At 42.7% G+C, this 18,823-nt stretch overlaps 1 protein-coding gene across 1 annotated transcript in view; it reads right to left on the bottom strand.

Annotated features, from left to right (window-relative positions):
- MAN1A1 (mannosidase alpha class 1A member 1) overlaps positions 1-18,503 on the bottom strand; it is a 60,111-nt gene extending 41,608 nt beyond the window's left edge. Inside the window, exons 1-2 of the mRNA XM_035109187.2 lie at positions 17,331-18,503; positions 4,926-5,022 (exon numbers count right to left, since the gene is read on the bottom strand). Coding sequence (XP_034965078.1) covers positions 4,926-5,022; positions 17,331-17,981 — 748 coding nt within the window. The 5' untranslated portion in view covers positions 17,982-18,503. The remainder of the gene's footprint in view (positions 1-4,925; positions 5,023-17,330) is intronic.
- Positions 18,504-18,823: the final 320 nt, after the last annotated feature.

An 18,823-nucleotide genomic window follows, 5' to 3' on the forward strand; every position in this document is an offset into this window, starting at 1 on the left:
CTTGCCTGGCTGCATGTGAACTACACACGAAGGGGCTTAGCTGAAATGAAATAATGTGAAGGGACAACACCAGCAATACAAAGTACAGCACAATATAATGAAGCAGGTAGACACCAATGGGAGGGTAGGGTAGGATAGCAGTTCTTAACAAGGATGTTTGCCTGACCTGTGATTTGCAACAGACTAGCAACTAATTGTCAGAATAAATGCGTTTCATTTCCTGGCCTTCAGTAAAGTACTAAGAGATAGGCTGTACAGTGGAACCTCGCGTTGCGGACGTAATCCGTGACGGAGGCACGTCCACAACCCACAGCGTTCGTATCCCGCAGCGCCGCATGTGCGCACGCACGTGACACAATTTAGTGCTTCTGCGCATGCACAAGTGGTGAAACCTGGAAGTAACCCTTTCCGGTACTTCCAGGTTTCCCGCGGTACGCAACCTGAAACTGTGTAACCCAAAGCGTCTGTAACCCGAGGTACCACTGTATTCAATGGCCTGCAGCTTGAGCCTCCAATATAAAAAGAACCTAAATTCTCAAATCTGCTTATATTTCAGAGAGAACTTCTTTATTGCTGCCTTTTTTCTGCTATTGGGATGTGGGTGGCGCTGTGGTTTAAACCACTGAGCCTAGGGCTTGCCGATCAGAAAGTTGGTGGTTCAAATCCCCGTGACGGGTTGAGCTCCCGTTGCTCAGTCCCTGCTCCTGCCAACCTAGCAGTTCGAAAGCACATCAAAGTGCAAGTAGATAAATAGGTACCGCTACAGCGGGAAGGTAAACGGCGTTTCCGTGTGCTGCTCTGGTTCACCAGAAGCGGCTTAGTCATGCTGGCCACGTGACCCGGAAGCTGTATGCTGGCTCCCTTGGCCAATGAAGCAAGAAGAGTGCCACAACCCCAGAGCTGTCCGCGACTGGACCTAATGGTCAGGGGTCCCTTTACCTTTTCTGCTATTGTTTTATATCCAGTACCTCATTCATACAGGGTCTGCTATACATTTGCTATTTACTATAACCCAAACTAAACTTGTAAAAAAAAAATGATGTTTGTTCATACAAGTGGTACAAGATTTACCTATACAGTCATACCTCGGTTTTTGAACAGAATGCGTTCCGGAAGTCTGCCGGACATTCAGTTTCCTAGGCAAAGTTCGCAAACCAGAACACTTACTTTCGGGTTTGTGATGTTCGAGTTCCAAATCGTTTGTGAACTAAACTGTTCAAAAACCAAGGTACGACAGTAGTTTTTTCTCTGTATGAAGAAGATGTATGCAATGTGAACTAAGGCTAAGTTTAAAACTTTGTTTTTCAAGAGCAGACAGTCTCACAGAATGTATTGCAGTGATCTTCACATGTGCGTACACACACAAGTAAATCAATTTATACATATGCCATACAACGTGTAGATCTAAACTGTAATAAAAATTAAGGTTATAAAAAGAGAAAGACCAGCAAAAATAATTTTAGAAGTAAAAATATCATAGTCGTATTTCATAACTCTGACAAAACACTGAATAATTCTCATCTGCTTGCTATTTCATTGTTCTATACCAGGCATCCCCAAACTGTGGCCCTCCAGATGTTTTGGCCTACAACTCCCATGATCCCTAGCTAACAGGACCAGTGGTCAGGGAAGATGGGAATTGTAGTCCAAAACATCTGGAGGGCCGAAGTTTGGGGATGCCTGTTCTATACACTGTGCCCACTCATATTTGAACCTGTTCATTCTGTAACTTGTTGAACCCTGATATACCAAGTAATTTTACTCAAAACTATCATTTCCTATGATTTAATACACCATTCTTTCAGGTGGGGAATTTCTCCACCCTGTGACCACACACAGTATTTTGCATATAGTATCCTTGCAGAAATCAAAATTTTAGATTACTAATACATGGACCACTGTGGCTAGATTATCTTTGCCCACGAACAGACATAGTGGGCATAGCAGCCAAAGCTAGCTACTGAAGTCAGTTGAGCCTCTAGTAATGAAGATGAATGACTACATTCTGACAAGCTCGGTGCTTCAGATGGAATAAAACCACATCCAGACAAATTTTCTGGACCTGAGAACTACCTATCCATAGTGCCTCCATCTTGCCAATATTCATGCTCATCTTACTGGCCCTCACCCAGTCCACCATTGCATCCAGAAAACCAGCTCAGGACTTGCATGTTGACTCCTGACTTGGGTGTTACAGAGAGATAGAACCATCAGTTTACTGAAGACCTTGTTCTCCAAATCTTGTAATGGCCACCCCCAATAGCTTCATAAAGATAATAAATAGCATTGGGGACAAAATAGCACCCTGCGGCACTCCACAGCCTACTAGGAGGGCAAACACATCTGGAAGTCCCTAGAGCTCAGTGGCAGAGCATCTACGTTGCATGCAGAAGGCCCTAGGTTTAATCCCTGGTATTTCCAGGTACAGCTAAGTACATCTCCTGTTTGAAATGCTGCAGGGTTGCTGCCAGTCAGTGTAGACAATATAAGCAGTTTCCATTGCTGCTTTCTGGACTTGCAGGTAGAAGTGAAACCACTGAAGATCAGTGCCTTCAACTCCCAACCAACAGAAGAGAGCCAGAAAGATGTCATGGTTGATGGCATAAAATGTTGTTGAAATATCAAGAACAAGAAACATAACTGCACTCTTACTGTCCCTCTCTCAAGCAATGTCATCTATCAAGATGACAGAGGACAACTCAGACCCAAAAACCAGATCACAACCAAGACTAGTAATGGTCAAGATAATCTGCGTCATACAAGAGTGCATGTACTTGAACTGTCACTACCCTCTCTCAAGCACCTTCCCCCAAATGGGGGTATTGATGATTTATCCCAATTACCACTGGATCAAGGATTTAACAGATGCTCCGAAAGGTGATGGTGAAGCATACACCCACTACCATACCCTACAGATAGCACAGCCACTATGAGCGTTGTTGTGCTCACAACGTAACAGGGCCTTTTCAATTACACCAGGCTAAACCATTGAGTCAGCAAGAATGTGGTGTTACACCTGCTCTCTGTGCTATTAGACCTTTCCTTGACAGTATTTGTTTAGTTTGCAATCTATGTTGCCAGAAGTGAATAATTATTAACATGTGCCAAGGTCAATATATGTAAAGCCCCATAGAAAAGCTGATATTTCCTTTCCAACCTTGGCATTTTAGACCACAGTTTTAAAAGAAGCAGCAACAAACTTGAACTGTTAATCAAAAGAGCCAGCTACCAAGATTGCTCTCCACTATATTTAACAATTCTTCCAAAAGTGGGAATAGAAATTTAATGGCCTTTTGGTAGAAGAAAAAAGTGTTAGTAAATAGAATATTCTAAGTTCTGTGGCATAGCAAATATTCAGCTTCTCATAACATTTGCCATAATGCACATGGGTGTACACTATGGCAGCTAAGACATAGTCTATACAACAAGCCTTTCATCTAGATTTTCTCCCAGAGTAGAAAACTTCATGCAGCATTGCAGCAAGCAAAAGGTTGTCACCAAGAACAAGAGCCAGTGTGGTGCAGTGATTAAGAGCAGTAGACTTGTAATATGGGGAACCAGTTCGTGTCTCCGCTCCTCCACATGCAGCTGCTGGGTGACCTTGGGCTAGTCACACTTCTCTGAAGTCTCTCAGCCCCAAACACCTCACAGAGTGTTTGTTGTGGGGGAGGAAGGTAAAGGAGAATGTTAGCTGCTTTGAGACTCCTTCGGGTAGTGATAAAGAGGGGTATCAAATTCAAACTCTTCTTCTACTAAGAACAACCCCATATTTCATTTTCTCCATCTCATTCCTATGTGAACAGATTTCCCCCTCTCTTATCATGAATGAAGTGGAACACATTGCCTTGATACAGTGCTTTAGAAGGCAGTAAATAATTCTGTGATAATAGTAAAAAGAGCATGAACTGGGAAATCTGGAGGATGATTGCATGTACTGTACTGTTCCCCTCAACATTATAAGGAAGGAGATACAGGGCAGCTGTTTTTGATGGCAGCTATGACTTTCATATTTTGCCTTTCCTCCAAGGAGCTCAAGGTAGCCCTGCCCCCCTTCCATTTCATATCACAACCCTGTGATATTAGCTAGGCTCCAAGCACACAAGGCCACTTAGTAAACTTTATATTCTAGTGGGAATTTGAACCTGGTGTCCCTGCCCTTAGTCTGACTCTCTTTTACTTCACTACTGAGCAGCTAAAGAGAAGTTTCCAAACATGAGATGGAGATTACCATGAACATGCAACCCAAAAGACAACTGAATTTATCACTTTAGAGTTCTGGCTGGCTGAAGCACATTAAATGAAACAAAAGCTTGGATTCCACCATTTTAAACACAAAATAGAAGCAGCTAAAGGAGAAAAGATCTACAGGACAAGAAGGCTATTTTTGTTACTGTTATGGAAGTTCGTAAACTAAGGCTCCCTCAAATATTCCAGAAATTCCTACTGTAAACTATCATCTATTAATAAAGGATATAGATGTTCAAAGCTGATAATACAAGAAGAAAATACTTAAAACTGAATGATTCTAATTGCCATTCTTATGTAGTTAGCATATCTATTTTGAAGAGTGCTTAAAATCTTGATCAATTTGATCAAGATATGGTATCAACATATGGTAACGTTACCATTTTAAATTATTATTTTTGATACTTGAAGCCACTCAAGGGCTCTATGGAGTCATGCTGGTGGGATAAAAATTCCCATATAAGGAGTGCAACACTGTAGGATACCTTGTATGATCTTCCTTGTAAGTGGAGAACAAACTAATAAGACAATGCTGCTTTGGTTTTTTCCAATAATCAACCATTTACAGATAACCAGCTGTTGTGACATGTGCTAAGAGCCCACATGCTTCTAATGTAATCTCTAAATTCAGAGCAGTAAATCAGATGATGTCACTAAGTACAAAAGCACATATTACTTACCAAATAAATTGCTTGAGTGTCCTTGTTTCGATATGGGTTTCAGTTCATTTAATCCCCATGCGTAATGTTTATAATTATCCCAGGCATGTTTCATCATCTGGTGGGAAATGAAAGCAGGATTATAATGTTGATTTAGCAAGAAACCATCGCAGTAAATGCTAGCAGAAAATATACTGTACACTGAGAATCAATGTGTTGAATTCAGCGGTTAATTAAATCCATATTGTATTGTAGACATACCACTTTAACATAAAGCATTATTAACATTAAGTTGCTGTTGTGGTGTTTTAGTTATAGTAGGGAGTCTTTTATTCAATTCCATTCTCTATTGTTAATTAGGAATTTGTAATGCGTACCCATTAATTCTCATTAAGAAGTTTAGCTAAAAGACTATTAATCCAATTAAGAATTTCCCTCTAAGACAACAGGCTTCTGAAGCTGGAAACTACAGAAAAGATATTTTATTCCCCCACAACATATGCTTGCAAAGTTATGAAAGATAAATCATATGTCAGGTAGAGACTACAGTTTGGTTACAAGCTAGCAGACTGAAACAACTTGAAAGAAAAGGAAAGAAAAGAAAAGAAAAGAAAAAAGAGAAGAAAACTAAATCAATGACGGCAGCAGAATACATTCTAGCAAGCAGTGGAGTTTTATGGAATATGCTAAATGATCAAATCCTGTAATACTGTAGGAGTACCCAAGAACTAGATGCTTTCTCATATTTACTAGATGAAAGACTGGTGTTCTACCGGTAATATTTCACAGGACTCCCACAGCAGCACAGTCTTTGTTCCATCCCCATGCCATTGTTGCCACTAAGCAATAGCTGAGTAAATACAGTGGTACCTTGGTTTAAGAACAGCTTAGTTTATGAACAACTTGGTTTAAGAACGCTGCAAACCTGGAAGTGTTTTGGTTTGTGAACTTTGCCTTGGAAGCAGAACATGTTCCGCTTCCTGTTAAGTGTGTTCCATTTGCAAATTGAGTCCCCAGCTGCTATGGGAAAGAACGCTTTGGTTTAAGAACGGACTTCCGGAACAGATTAAGTTCGTAAACCAAGGTACCACTGTAACTTCCATTCAAACTGACTTCCTAAAAGTTTAGGCAGCTTTTCTTAAAAGATTCAAGAAGACAACTTCACAGAAAATGACATTTCCTTCACATGATTGGTCTAAGTGCCACTGATCACATCAAACAAAAATGTCAAGAATATAATTTATAATGCTACGGTACTACATTTTGGTTGGTGTGTATACTTGTATCACAGCCCATCCATATCTTGAGGGAAAGAGCAGGCAGATCTTGGGAGAGGAAGCATTATTCTTGACATTTTTGTTTGATGTGATCAGTGGTGCTTAGACCAATCATGTGAAGGAAAGGTTGTAAAAGGAGGAAAGGCAGTAGAATTAGAAATAGATTTCCCACTTTCCCCTGCCCCTTGATAGTTTTAAATGTGGATGTTCCTTGGTATGGCTAATTTTAACACTATGATTGCCATCTTATAAAAATAGTGGAACATATGCTTCTAATATGTCTGGTCTGACAAATCTGATAATGGGGAAGGCAGGAACAACTGTGTGTTCACTCAGACTGTGCTCACACTCCCATTTATTGTGCACTCAATGCATTTCCAGTGCTGTGTTTTTCATCTCTGTTCATCTGACATTATCCAAAATGCAGATCAATTCTGTACTTTGCTATAAAATACTACAGCCTGATGAGTTGTTAGACTCATAGAATGATAGTTACAGGTAGGTAACCATGTTGGTCTGACGTAGTCGAAACAAAAAATAAAACAATTCCTTCCAGTATCTTCCAGCATGCACACGAAAGCTCATACCTATGACAATCATAGGATGATAGAATTGTAGAGTTGGAAAGGACCCCAAGGGTCACCTAGTCCAATCCCCTACAATGCAGGAATCTCAGCTAAAAACACCTAAGAAAGGAGAATCCACAACCTCCCGAGGGAGACAATTCCACTAACAGCTCTTACTGTCTGAAAGCTTTTCCATATGTCTAGTTGCATGTCTAGTTGTTTGTTTGTTTGTTTATGTTTTCTATGTTTTGTTGTAACTTGTCAAACCAGCTTCACACACCAGCTGGAGTCTTTAAGTTGCTTGTACATGGTCTCTAGCCAAAATGTAAATACCTTTGCATAGAGTAAAGGCATCCGTGTGCCCTCAACACTGCTTGGCATATACACAAACAAAAACAAACCTGACACTAATAAAGCTGTGCTGATGTGAACAACTGGGAGGAGTGGAAGCTGTAAAGTGGACAAGGTGGGGAGGACAACTTTACTGCACTCTAAGGTAGGGTTACCAGATGTCCCCGGTTCCCGGGGACAGCCCCCGGATTTGCAAATCTGTCCCCAGACATATTCCGTCCCTGGAATGTTCCCAATTTTTCAAATCTGTCCTCGGAAAACGTGGTAGCAGCAGCCTCCGCAGTCCTGGGCCAGCCTGGCTGGCTTCAGGAGCTGCTCCCTGCTCCTGCCATTTTTCCTCACTGAAAGTCCCCATATGATGTGTCTTGTGCCATTGCCGAAGGGGAACTGGGGAGGTCCGGCAGTACAGATCTCCTGCCCCCTTTGTTTTGACTGATCGGGGAAGGCTTGGGAGTCATGGGAGGTGGCACACCATTGCCCAGGAGGGCTGCAAGGGGCACGGTTTCTCTGCCGGGCAAGGTGCAAAGCCCTTCTTTCGCACCTTGTGAAGCATAAATGTGCAGTTTTGTTTTTTTTAAAAAAAAACCTGGGCAATGGTGCCCATGACTCCCGAGCCTTCCCCAATCTCCTGCCCCCTTCCCCCTTTGTTTTTTGACTGATCAGGGGAGGCTCAGGAGTTGTGGCCGGCTGGCCGTTGCCCTTTTTTTAAAAAAAAAAAACTGCGCATTTATGTTTCACAGGGTGTGAAAGAAGGGCTTTGCACCTTTATACAATATGTGTGTGTGCTTGGGCCCAGGGTCTTTTGCCTCACCATCCCCACTAGTGACTCCCTGTTGCTACTCAGCTTTTTTAAAAAAGTGTCCCCGGATTCATGGGAAAAAAATCTGGTAACCGAATCTAAGGTGGCAATGTGAATACACTGTCATTTGGCAGCCTTTGCTTTTTTCGTCTTAATTACTCTCCAAAGTTATCTGCTGCTCCTCATTTGGACAGACAAACCATTTTAGCAAACAACAAAACCTGGTGAAAACTTAAATTATCATTATTGCTTGTTCTGTTGCTATTGTATGGTGTGTGTGTGTGTGTGAATACACACAAACAAACAAACAAACAATCCCCTCTTACCACAATAAAAGACCTCTAAGTGGTTTAATAGTAGGCAATCTAAAGTATTCATTAAAAATGCCAATAAATATATTAAAAACAAGTTACATATTTATAAATATATTTAAAATCAGTAATTTTAAAACGTTTGCACCTCATCTTGGTTGAGATTTCATCTTCTCAGAATTGTATTTCAGTAAAACACCTGAAATACTTTAATAAAGTGCTGCTTATCTACAATACACATTCCAATGCCAACCCTCCATCATAAGCCTTTGAAACAAAACCCAAAACTGGACCTGGACCACATGTGAGGTGAGCACCCCAATGTTAACAGAATTATTGGTCCTTATTAGTGTACCAGCTGTTCATAGCCAAGTGCCAAATTTATACCTGTCAAACATGAAGCAGACTGAAACCGGCTTTCCACATGTGCTAATAGTCAAGTACAGTGGTACCTCTGGATGCGAACAGGATCCGTTCCGGAGCCCCGTTCGCATCCAGAGCAGTATGCAACCCATGTCAGCACTTCTGCGCACGTCACAATTTGACGCTTCTGTGCATGCACATGACGTCATTCGATGCTTCTGCACACGCGCGAACCAACGAACCCGGAAGTAACCCGTTCCGTTACTTCCAGGTTCGGCGTGTTCATAACCCGTGTTGTACGCAACCCGCAGCATTCGTATCTAGAGGTATGACTGTACTAGATTGTAAGAAGAGAAACCATTCTGGTGTGTGTGTGTGTGTGTGTGTGTGTGTGTGTGTGTGTGTGTGTGTTACAGATTGTGATGTGATCCGCAAGCCAATTAAACTTTGACCTAAGTCTATTCTCCATTTTCAAGATAAGCACAAATACAACCATGGTTGCTCAACTGTACTGAGGAAAGTTCACGTGTATATACACACCCACACACACCCACACACACTTTCTTCTTGTATACACACATACATATACACTTCTATATTGCATTTATAGTCTGATCTGCAATCCTGGGAGGCAAGACAGTAGTGTTTCACCTGCATCAGTCTGAGAGTTTCTTTCTTGGTGTGATTCCTGCTTGCAAGAGGTTTTTTTGGCTGACAGCAGAGTGCAGTGTTGTTTGGTTGCTGACTGAGCTGGGATGTGACCCAGAGCACATCTTATCACAAAGTCAAATCCTGCTGCAGGGAGCAGGATTAACACCAAAGGGGATTTCTACTTGCAGGAGTTATAGGGAGTATGGGCGCATCAGGGTACAGAATTGTAGGCCAGGTACTGTGGGTGACAGGCCTGTGACCATTTCCAAGCGTGAGACCCTGGGAGAGGGGAAGTTTGGTTTGGTGTTGTTTCCCTTGAGTGAGAAACAGGGGGACAAGTGCTGTAGTTGTGTTCTCACTGACAGTGTGGGATTTGTCCACTACTGGGCCTCACTTAGTCTACTATCTGTGGCCCTATCAACTATATGATGATGGTGCTAAGATTTGTCTAGGCGAGCAGGTAGCAGCGAGTTAAGAAGATGCTATCCTGATGTCAGTGTTGGTGAGCAGGCACGTCCAACAGGTAGATCGTGATCTACCAGTAGATCACTGGACATGTGTGGTAGACCAATGGTAGATCACTGCCTCCCCCCATAGAAGCTCAACAATTTTGGCTCATCTAAAAAAAGCTCAACATTTTCTCCCTGCACCCCCCTCCTCCCTAAAAAAAGAGCTCAACAACTGTTTCACCTGAAACCAAAAAACAGGGCTTACGTTCCTAAAAAAAAGGCTCAACAACTTTGACCTGAAGGGGGTAGATCACTGCCAGTTTTTAACTCTGTGAGTAGATCTCAGTCAGTTGGGAGTTGGCCACCCCTAGGGAGGAGCTGACCATCTGGGGCAGAGGTCTAGAATGCATACCTCGTCTCCCATTTCAGCCCTTCCACTGAAGTTACTAGTAGCTTATCCACCGAGTCTTCTGGTCTGATGGTGCTATTATTGAATGTCAGATCAGTTCATAATAAGACCACACTCATTCACAATCAAATTGCCTGACCTGCCATGCATTACGGAAACTTGGATGGACAGACAGACAGATTGACAATGCTCCTCCTCTATCAAATACTGTACACTGTTGTCCAGCAGTGGCTATTCTGTTTCGGCATTTTATTTCTGTGTCTTGCTATCACCACATAATAAAGCTGCTCCTGCAACTTCTACCTACTTGAAGAAAGTGCATTTATTTCAGAACAGCACTGCATGGCCCCAGCACTTTCCATATCTTTACTGCACAACCCATACTCACAACCCTTAATGCTTCTTTTTCTGCATGTACACACACACACACACACCTTTTTCCAGCTCTGCAAGTCCATTTGGTAAAATCACAAACTCTTTCAGCTGTGCTACTGCAGTGGTGTGAACCCCTATACTAAGACCATAAATATAAACACACTCAGGTCTTTTTGCAATACTTTCTTGAATATCCCAGCAATAAGTTGAATCCTAGCTAGAAAAAAAAATCACAATCATAGTCTGAATTATAATTAGGACTGACCTATTTGCATGAGTTTGACCAAACTGCGGGAGGCAGTGCAAGACAGGAGTGCCTGGCGTGCTATGGTCCATGGGGTCACGAAGAGTCGGACATGACTAAACAACAACAAATTTGCAAGCAAACATTTTTTAAAAAAATGAAAGGGGAACTTGAAGTCCACTCCCAAATGTTCCTAAAGATACAATTTCAAATTCCTGCCTTTTCCAAGTCTTTTGGGGATGTCTTTGCAGCCCAGGTAGGCTGATGCAATCACACCATTTAAGAATGCCTCCCCATACTCAAAAGTCAGCAAGTTATCAAAACTAGCTCAAATGTGAATGCAGTACTGTACTTTATTAAGATGGAAAACATCCTGGGAACTACGTATATTTATCTCTCATAGAGCTACAATTATGGCCAAACTACTGAACACAACTATGAGAATATTGTCCACTTAAAACCCACACACATCCCATGCAAGAACCTGATTACTCCCAGAATTAAAATGGGAGGACACATGCACTTCCTCCCTGCCCCTTTCCCATTGTGGAGAACAGTGAATATGTTAAATGTGAGATCCCACATTTATACATAGTATACTTGTGGCATGAAGGTTAGCCCATGTTCATATACTGCATCCTTTCATGCATTTCAGGGAACAGAAGAAATTGTCAGACTTACCAGTCTCTCTCAACTGCCTAGTTTTTAAAAGGAATATAAATACAAACATGTTCAAATCTTCTCTTATCCATGATCTTCTGTCACAGATATTATTTAAAAAGTTGTACCACCAATGTTACTTATAAAATAAACTCAAAATAACTTATGATAAAGTTCATAAAATGTACTACAAATAGTGGTATTTCTAAAGTAGTCAATAAATCAGTTGACAAGAGATCTAGTATTTTTGCCTGTTGCAGCGAGACTATTTATTGGTCAAATGTGGCAGAATCTACAGGGTTTGGGAATAGACTTATGATATAAAAGGAAACGTATGGAGGTTGTTTATAGCTGAGAAAGCAGCCAATAATGTAATAGAGATGAAAGGAGGGGGGGGGAAACTGACTCCTTTTATGCTATTTGGTGGTTGTTTATTATGTATACGAATGAAGTTTACAAAATACCTGGTACATTATCAGCAACATCACTACAAATTTGGATGTTGTGACCATGTACAGTATACTTGTTGATACTTTAAGATGGAGAAGATGACATTGTAAGGGATTGTGTTTCTATAGAACCCTGATGGAATAACAAAAGAGAATCCTGTACAATACTAAATAAAAAAATATTAAAGACATGAAATATCCTCTCTGCACTTCCTTTTGAAATCTTGCCACATGCAGCTTATGTTTAGAATTTTTGTATATTATTTTGATAAGGCACAAAGATCAATAGCAATTCCATGCTCATATCCACATGTGAAGAATATTTTTGTGGAGGGAGACGTGAGTAAACTGAGTAGTCAGCGACTTGGGATCATCAGATTTTGCACTGTCCCAGGTAGAAGAAAAGAAAGGTGGGTAGTTTCCCCACAAGCAGCAAAAAACATGCCTTGTGGAAGATAGTGACTAGTGTCCTTCACAAAGTTTATTAAAAACAATTATGACTAAGGAACACCACATTTTAAAAACCAAATATTATTATAGTATAGTAACCATGGATTTATTTTAAGTGAAAAACTAAAGCTCTGTCAGCATAGTTATGTCATGATTTGACTTGGGAGATTTCTGCTAAGTTCCAATGATAGTTGTGAGGGGGAAAGAGTACATCCTGTGACAATAGTACTCTCACTGAAACTATATTTGGTCCAGCACAATTTGCAAACTATTCAGAATTACTTTACCAGGTGCAAATAGATCTAAGTTTCAAAGATGGAACATGTTTTACCAAGATAAATGTATTAATTATAATGTTAAACTAACGGTGATGTTCATAGTGAAACTTTTATTCTTGAAAGGCTACACATGGAGTGCATTTCTCAGAGCTACAGATGGGTGGAGAACGAGAACCACATAAGCCAGCCCTACTCTTCTTTTTATACAACAGAACTAGCAAAGCTATATTTTAATAATTATTCAGCAATTATCAAAGGTAGAGCTAAAAAAGCAGTGTCAGGAAAGTTTAATCATGTGTCTCCATGTGAATTTTAATCAGTGAAATACTAAAGCACTGTCAATTGCCTCCAATGCAAAGTTTTGCTTTCTTTAATTAAGGGCCCTAAGGCTGCTAGATTCAATGTAAGATGCAGTTCTTATGCCTTACATAAATAGTTTTAGACACTTTTATTCAACTCTTAAAGACACTAGACCTCTGTCCTAAACTGTGTTGCAATTTTGGACCATCCAACTTATTGTTTGGAGGGGTAAACAAACAATCTTGAGAAACCATAAAATTCAGAAAACAAGTACAGTTCATTCCTATGCTTACCTACTCAAAGGTAAGTCCCTACAAGTACAATGGAACTTGCTTCCAATGAACTGTAATAGGATTTTAGTCTTGATCTATAAGAGCAGTGATATTCCTCAATGCTAATGAGATTAAAAGCAATGTGAAGTGTTTAGATAATCATTCCTGATGATATGCAATGAGTCATTGTTGTTGGAACAGCCTAACCAAAATATAATTTATCTTACAAGTTACGATACCAAACCTACTCAAACCACACTGAATCCATTTTGTTCTGATCACAACACATCAGCTCTCATTACAAAGTTATTGTTGCTCAAATTCCATTTACTTTTATTTCCTCTAGAATAAGCTACAATTTACTTCCATTTGTAATTCCATAATGAACAGCCTATTAAAATCAAATTGTGAGTTGCCAAAACTGTAATCCTTAAAAAGCAAGTTTAGAAAGATTTGCTTTGCTGTTATGAAGCAGCTGCATGCACCACATGCATATGGCATTAACACGCATTACTTGTGGAAGCCAGCCTACCAACTTCACTAAGACTTTCCATCAGCATTTATCAGTGTGTTTGCCATATATGTAACCAAAGAATACTTTAGTAAGTTTTGCTGCCAACACCACTTATCTATTATTTCAATGGTGCAATTTACAACACTGCACTTTGGCTACATTCTAACACACTTACTAGGAAGACCCATTGAAATCCATGAGGATTGCCAAGCAAACACCGACAAAGTAAGGCTGTCATGATACTTTCATTTTGGCTTGAGTAGAGATATAGTTTCAAGTGCCTACACCATGTATTTGGGAAAGTAGCAGTCATCACCAACAAAGCCAATATATAGCAGCACTAGTAGATGCAGCTACATGTACACAAAGTTCATACCATTGAATCATAAAACCAGTTTGCAATATTCAAAAGCAAGGTGAAAAGTTGCAGATGTCCAACGCAACCTGCATGAATCGGGCATCATGCCCAACCAGGTTTTTGCCTGCAGCACACTATACAAATCCCAGAAACTTATGTAATTATTGGACAGATATAAATCCAACAAAGCTTCTTAATATTCTAGTAGGCACAAGAGAAAAGCTTTAATACATTAACAGCCAGGTTCTAAAAAGAAAAGAAAAAATGAATCTGAAAGCCTCCTCTGCAAATGTGATGTTAGCTTTGAGGCAACAGGAAGGGGTTATACAAAAATAGAGTTTCCTGTTTCTAGACAAGAGGAGTGTGATGCACGTAAATATGAACAGTTGATAATAACCAACGAAATAAATTCTAACAAGGGGAACTGCAGTTTACTAGATTAGCAGACAATGCTACTTATGATTGCTGCAAGGAAGATACACACAAAAATTCAGCCTAGGCACATATACTTGGAAATGTTCCATTGAACTCAGTATTACCGAACTTGAAGCCTTCTGAATCCAAAACATGATCCCTTTCCATACATAGCCCTTACTTTCAGACTTAAAGGTAAAGGGACCCCACTGTTAGGTCCAGTCGCGGACGACTCTGGGGTTGTGGCGCTCATCTCGCTTTACTGGCCAAGGGAGCCAGCGTACAGCTTCCGGGTCATGTGGCCAGCATGACTAAGCTGCTTCTGGCGAACCAGAGCAGCGCACGGAAATGCCGTTTACCTTCCTGCCAGAGCGGCACCTATTTATCTACTGCACTTGCACTTTGACATGCTTTCGAACTGCTAGGTTGGCAGAAGCAGGGACCGAGCAACGGGAGCTCACCCCGTCACGGGGATTCGAACCCCTGACCTTCTGATCGGCAAGCCCTAGGCTCTGTGGTTTAGACCACAGCGCCACCCACATCCCTTACTTTCAGACTTAGGACTGACCAATAAAGAAGTTCTCCTGTGGCAGCAGCCGACTATGTACCACAGCCTACCCTATGCGTGACAGAATCCTTGTTTTACATTTACTAGGAAGCCTCATTGAAATTCTGTGGTGATTGACATGAAAAGGTGCATAGAACATTGTAAGCTGAATTACCCAAGAAAGCTAGCAGGCAAATTAACTGCTTTCCTAGGTAGCATATACCTGGGAATCTACTGTCACTTTAATAGGACAGACATGGTTCTGTCACGATCATGGTCAACAATGTGATTTTGTACCACTGCTGCCTTTCTCCCTACTGTTTTTCACTTACTGCAAATATGACAATGACCATACCACATGCCCACACAGTATCTAATTGAATACATGATCCTAGTAGTTGCTGTGAAAATGCTTGATAATTATAAAGAAATATAACAGTAGCTTCTTAAGATGCAGGCCAAAGCATCAAAACATTTGTTAACACATTCCTAAGATGGTGATGGCTTGTTTTGCTTAACTGCCATCTGTTCATAAGATTTAGTCAAAAAGGTGTACAAAACTTTACTTCTGAAATGAACTTAAGCTTATTTCACCAAGCATTTCATATAGGAACTTGAACTACCACTCTGCCCTTATCATAGAAACATGCAGCACAGGTAAAATCACAGACCCACAAAATCAGACTCCTGTAATTACAAGCCTGATGTGTCAGCCAAATAGTCACTGATAACAGTAGCAGCTTTGATCTCAAATTTAATTAGATGATTTACTGAGCGATTCAACCTGGGATTTAGACTGGGAATTCAAGCAATTCAATATTGTAAAAAAAGTAATTCTTAGCAGGCATACACACAATTACTGTTGGTCTGTAGCAATCACTATTCGTACAGTCATCAGAACATTTTCAGAGATGTCTATTTCAAAAGTCTCATATTGCACCAAGTCAAAAGCACTGTACATAGCCACTCATTAGCAATCAGTTACTGTATTGATGTTAGGTATGCGTACCCATGATTTTCACCCAAGTTTTTTCCGATACCAGCTTTTTATTATAGGTAGTACGGTAGTAGCAGTAGTAGTACTGAAGACTTTCACCAGGAATAGGGCAGTTACTTAAAAGCACACATGGACATACACTTAATAACTTAGCTGTTCAACAAAGTGTCTGTGCACTAATCAAAAGTTTGGGCAATAACACGTGGGCCACTTCACATATTAAACAATTCTCATGGGCAAGTTAGTCCCATGAAGAATTAGGGTGCAAGAAAATGTATGCCATTTTGCCCACAGGGTATGCATAGGATAGCTGCACCTCTGTGTGTTTCATGATTAAAAGAAGTGCCTCACAAGCAGGACCACTTTTCAACTGTTACTATGTTTTAAAAGTTTAACAAAATCCAAGTGAACAATGAAGTGTATTATCCATAAAGCATGTTTAAGAAGTGGTATCAATATAATCCTATAATTTCTCCAACATATGGCCTCAGTTACAGTAGTAGTACAATTCCTCCCAACTTTTCCCAAACAGTAGGAAAATATTGCACATGTGGAAAACTTCCAGTAACACGGACAATGTAGATGAGGAGTGAGAAAACTGAACATTGTAAAATCGGCAGATGGGTGAAGACAAAATTGCACATTTAACCAGGCAATCACTAATATATTGACAGTTAAGGATGTCCATCAGTCATTAAAATGCTTTATGACAGTTACTTCTGCTACTAAGCAAAATACTGGAGTTAACTTTTAAGCCCTCTTAGTGATCCGACTTGAAAAGTTAGACAAATTTAGTTTAGGAAGTTACATAACACAGATGTATTTAGTGTAGAAAATTACATAATATCATCAGGATTTCTTATGTTGTCCAGCATGCCTACTAGATTTTTCTTTTGAACGCTGAAATCTCAAGTAGCACTTAAGCAAAAATGTACTCTGGCACAAAATACACAGCTACAAGCAAACACACACACACATCTCAAGACAAGACATAAGATTCAAGCCAACACAAGAGAAAGCTGAGCTTCATATGAGATCGGAGAGCTGATGTAGCCTATTTAAATAATCATCCTGTGAGCTCTAAGAAAACAAGAAGCGCTTAAACTATTTTGAATGAAACGTGTCTTTTACCCATTAGAAGTTCCTTCTCACGTCAAAAGCCCTCCTCCTCCTCACACAGGAACATGCCCAAAAACGACAACAGTGGAATTATTGCAGGAAAGAATGGGAGGGAGGGTCGCCAAGGTGGCGGCAAGAGTACCCAAGAAGAATACAAGACCGAGCCACACAAAAGCGAGGGTGACTTTTCGAGATCGCAGGGAATGAAGTTAATTTCTGTTATTATTATTTGCTGGGGGGGGGGGGGGAAGCTGCTTTGAAGGAGTCACCCACCTCTTTGATCTTCTCCCTTTTCTTCCGGATGGCGAGGTCGGTCGGTTCCCCTCCCACGGCCCCGACGGGTTTGCGGAACGGCAAGTCCGGCAGCCCGGCGGCCCCCGCCTCCCTCCTGCCCAACTTGTCCTGGAGCAGAAACTTCGCCTTGTCCTGGTGGATGTCCCTGCGGATCTCGTCGGGCAGCTTCTGGAGGGTTTCTTTCGCCTCCCGCAAAGCTCGCTCGTGGTCCTCGCGGATCTTGGCCAAGTTCTCCGCGGCTTCCTCTGCAACAGCAGCGGCGGCAGCCCCTCCGGCCCCATAGCCGCTGCTACTACTCCCGGCTCCGGGCGGCTGCGGCGGGCGCTGGTGTTCCCCGTGTGCCGGGGGCGGCGGCGGCTGCTGCTGCTGTAGGTTGCTGCTGGAGTGGAAGAAGACGCCGCTGAGCAGCTTGGGGGAGTCCGGCAGGAAGAAGATGGCCCCGAAGCAGAGAGTGATGAAGGCGCTGAAGACCAGCAGCAGCACGAACTTCTCGGTCAGGCGGAACGCGCCGCTGGGGCCGGGGACTTTCCTGCCTCCGGGCCCGCCCAACGGACCTCCGCCCAGAGGGCCGCCCAGGGCGCCCGGGCCGGCGGGGCTGCCGAAGAGCGGCAACAGGCTGACGGCGGGCATCGCGCGGGGCTCCGGGACTCAGCGCCCCCTGTAGGCCGGCGGCGCCCGTGGGGCAATCCGTCGTCACCAAAGCGCCACAGCCAGAGCGGGCCGGCGGGACCAGCCCGCGCTTCCTGCCCTCGGCTGCCGGCGGCAACTTTCCTCGTCCTCTTCGACGGCAGGAAGTTTTGCTCGGCCGCCTCCTCCTCCTCCACGAGTTCTCCCCTCACGGGAAGTGGCTGCCTTTTGCCCGACGAGGGAAGTTCGGACCCGAGGTGAGTTTGCGGCTCTGTCAGCTCCTGCCGCCGCCGCCCCCTCGGCTGGTGCGGCTGCTGTCGCCGCTGCCCATTTGACGCCGGCGCTGCCGCCTGCCCTCAGGTATCCGGCGAGAGGAAGGCGGAGCGGCGCTGCTGTTATCGCTGTGGCCGCCCAGCCAATTCATAGGAATGATGACACTTCGCTCCCTCTCTCCCCTCCTCCTTCCCTCCCTTTCTCCCCTCAGAGGCGGCGGCGCCTGGCACTCGGAAGCAGAGGACAACTGCTTACTCGAGCACGGAGCGCGGAACTGAGGCAGCCGCCAGAGGGAGGCCCCTGCTTTTCGGCAAAGGAGCGCGCTGGACCAATCACAGAGTAGGCGGGGCTGGGTGGTGGCGGGCGAGAGGAGGAGGTGGTTACGGAAAGAGAAGGGGCGGGACATTCCAAGGAGCTAGGGGCGTGGCGTGTGGGTTTGTGGGTTTTTTTAATAAAAAAAAACACAGTCGAGAAATAGAGCGTTCCGGGCGGAGGGGGGGGGGCGTTGCCCGTATAGCGCGCGCGGGGTACCAGAGCCGCCAGTTGCAAACGTGCGCGGGCGGGCGCGCGCT

Source organism: Zootoca vivipara, chromosome 3, assembly GCF_963506605.1.
Source record: "Zootoca vivipara chromosome 3, rZooViv1.1, whole genome shotgun sequence".
NCBI lineage: Eukaryota > Metazoa > Chordata > Lepidosauria > Squamata > Lacertidae > Zootoca > Zootoca vivipara.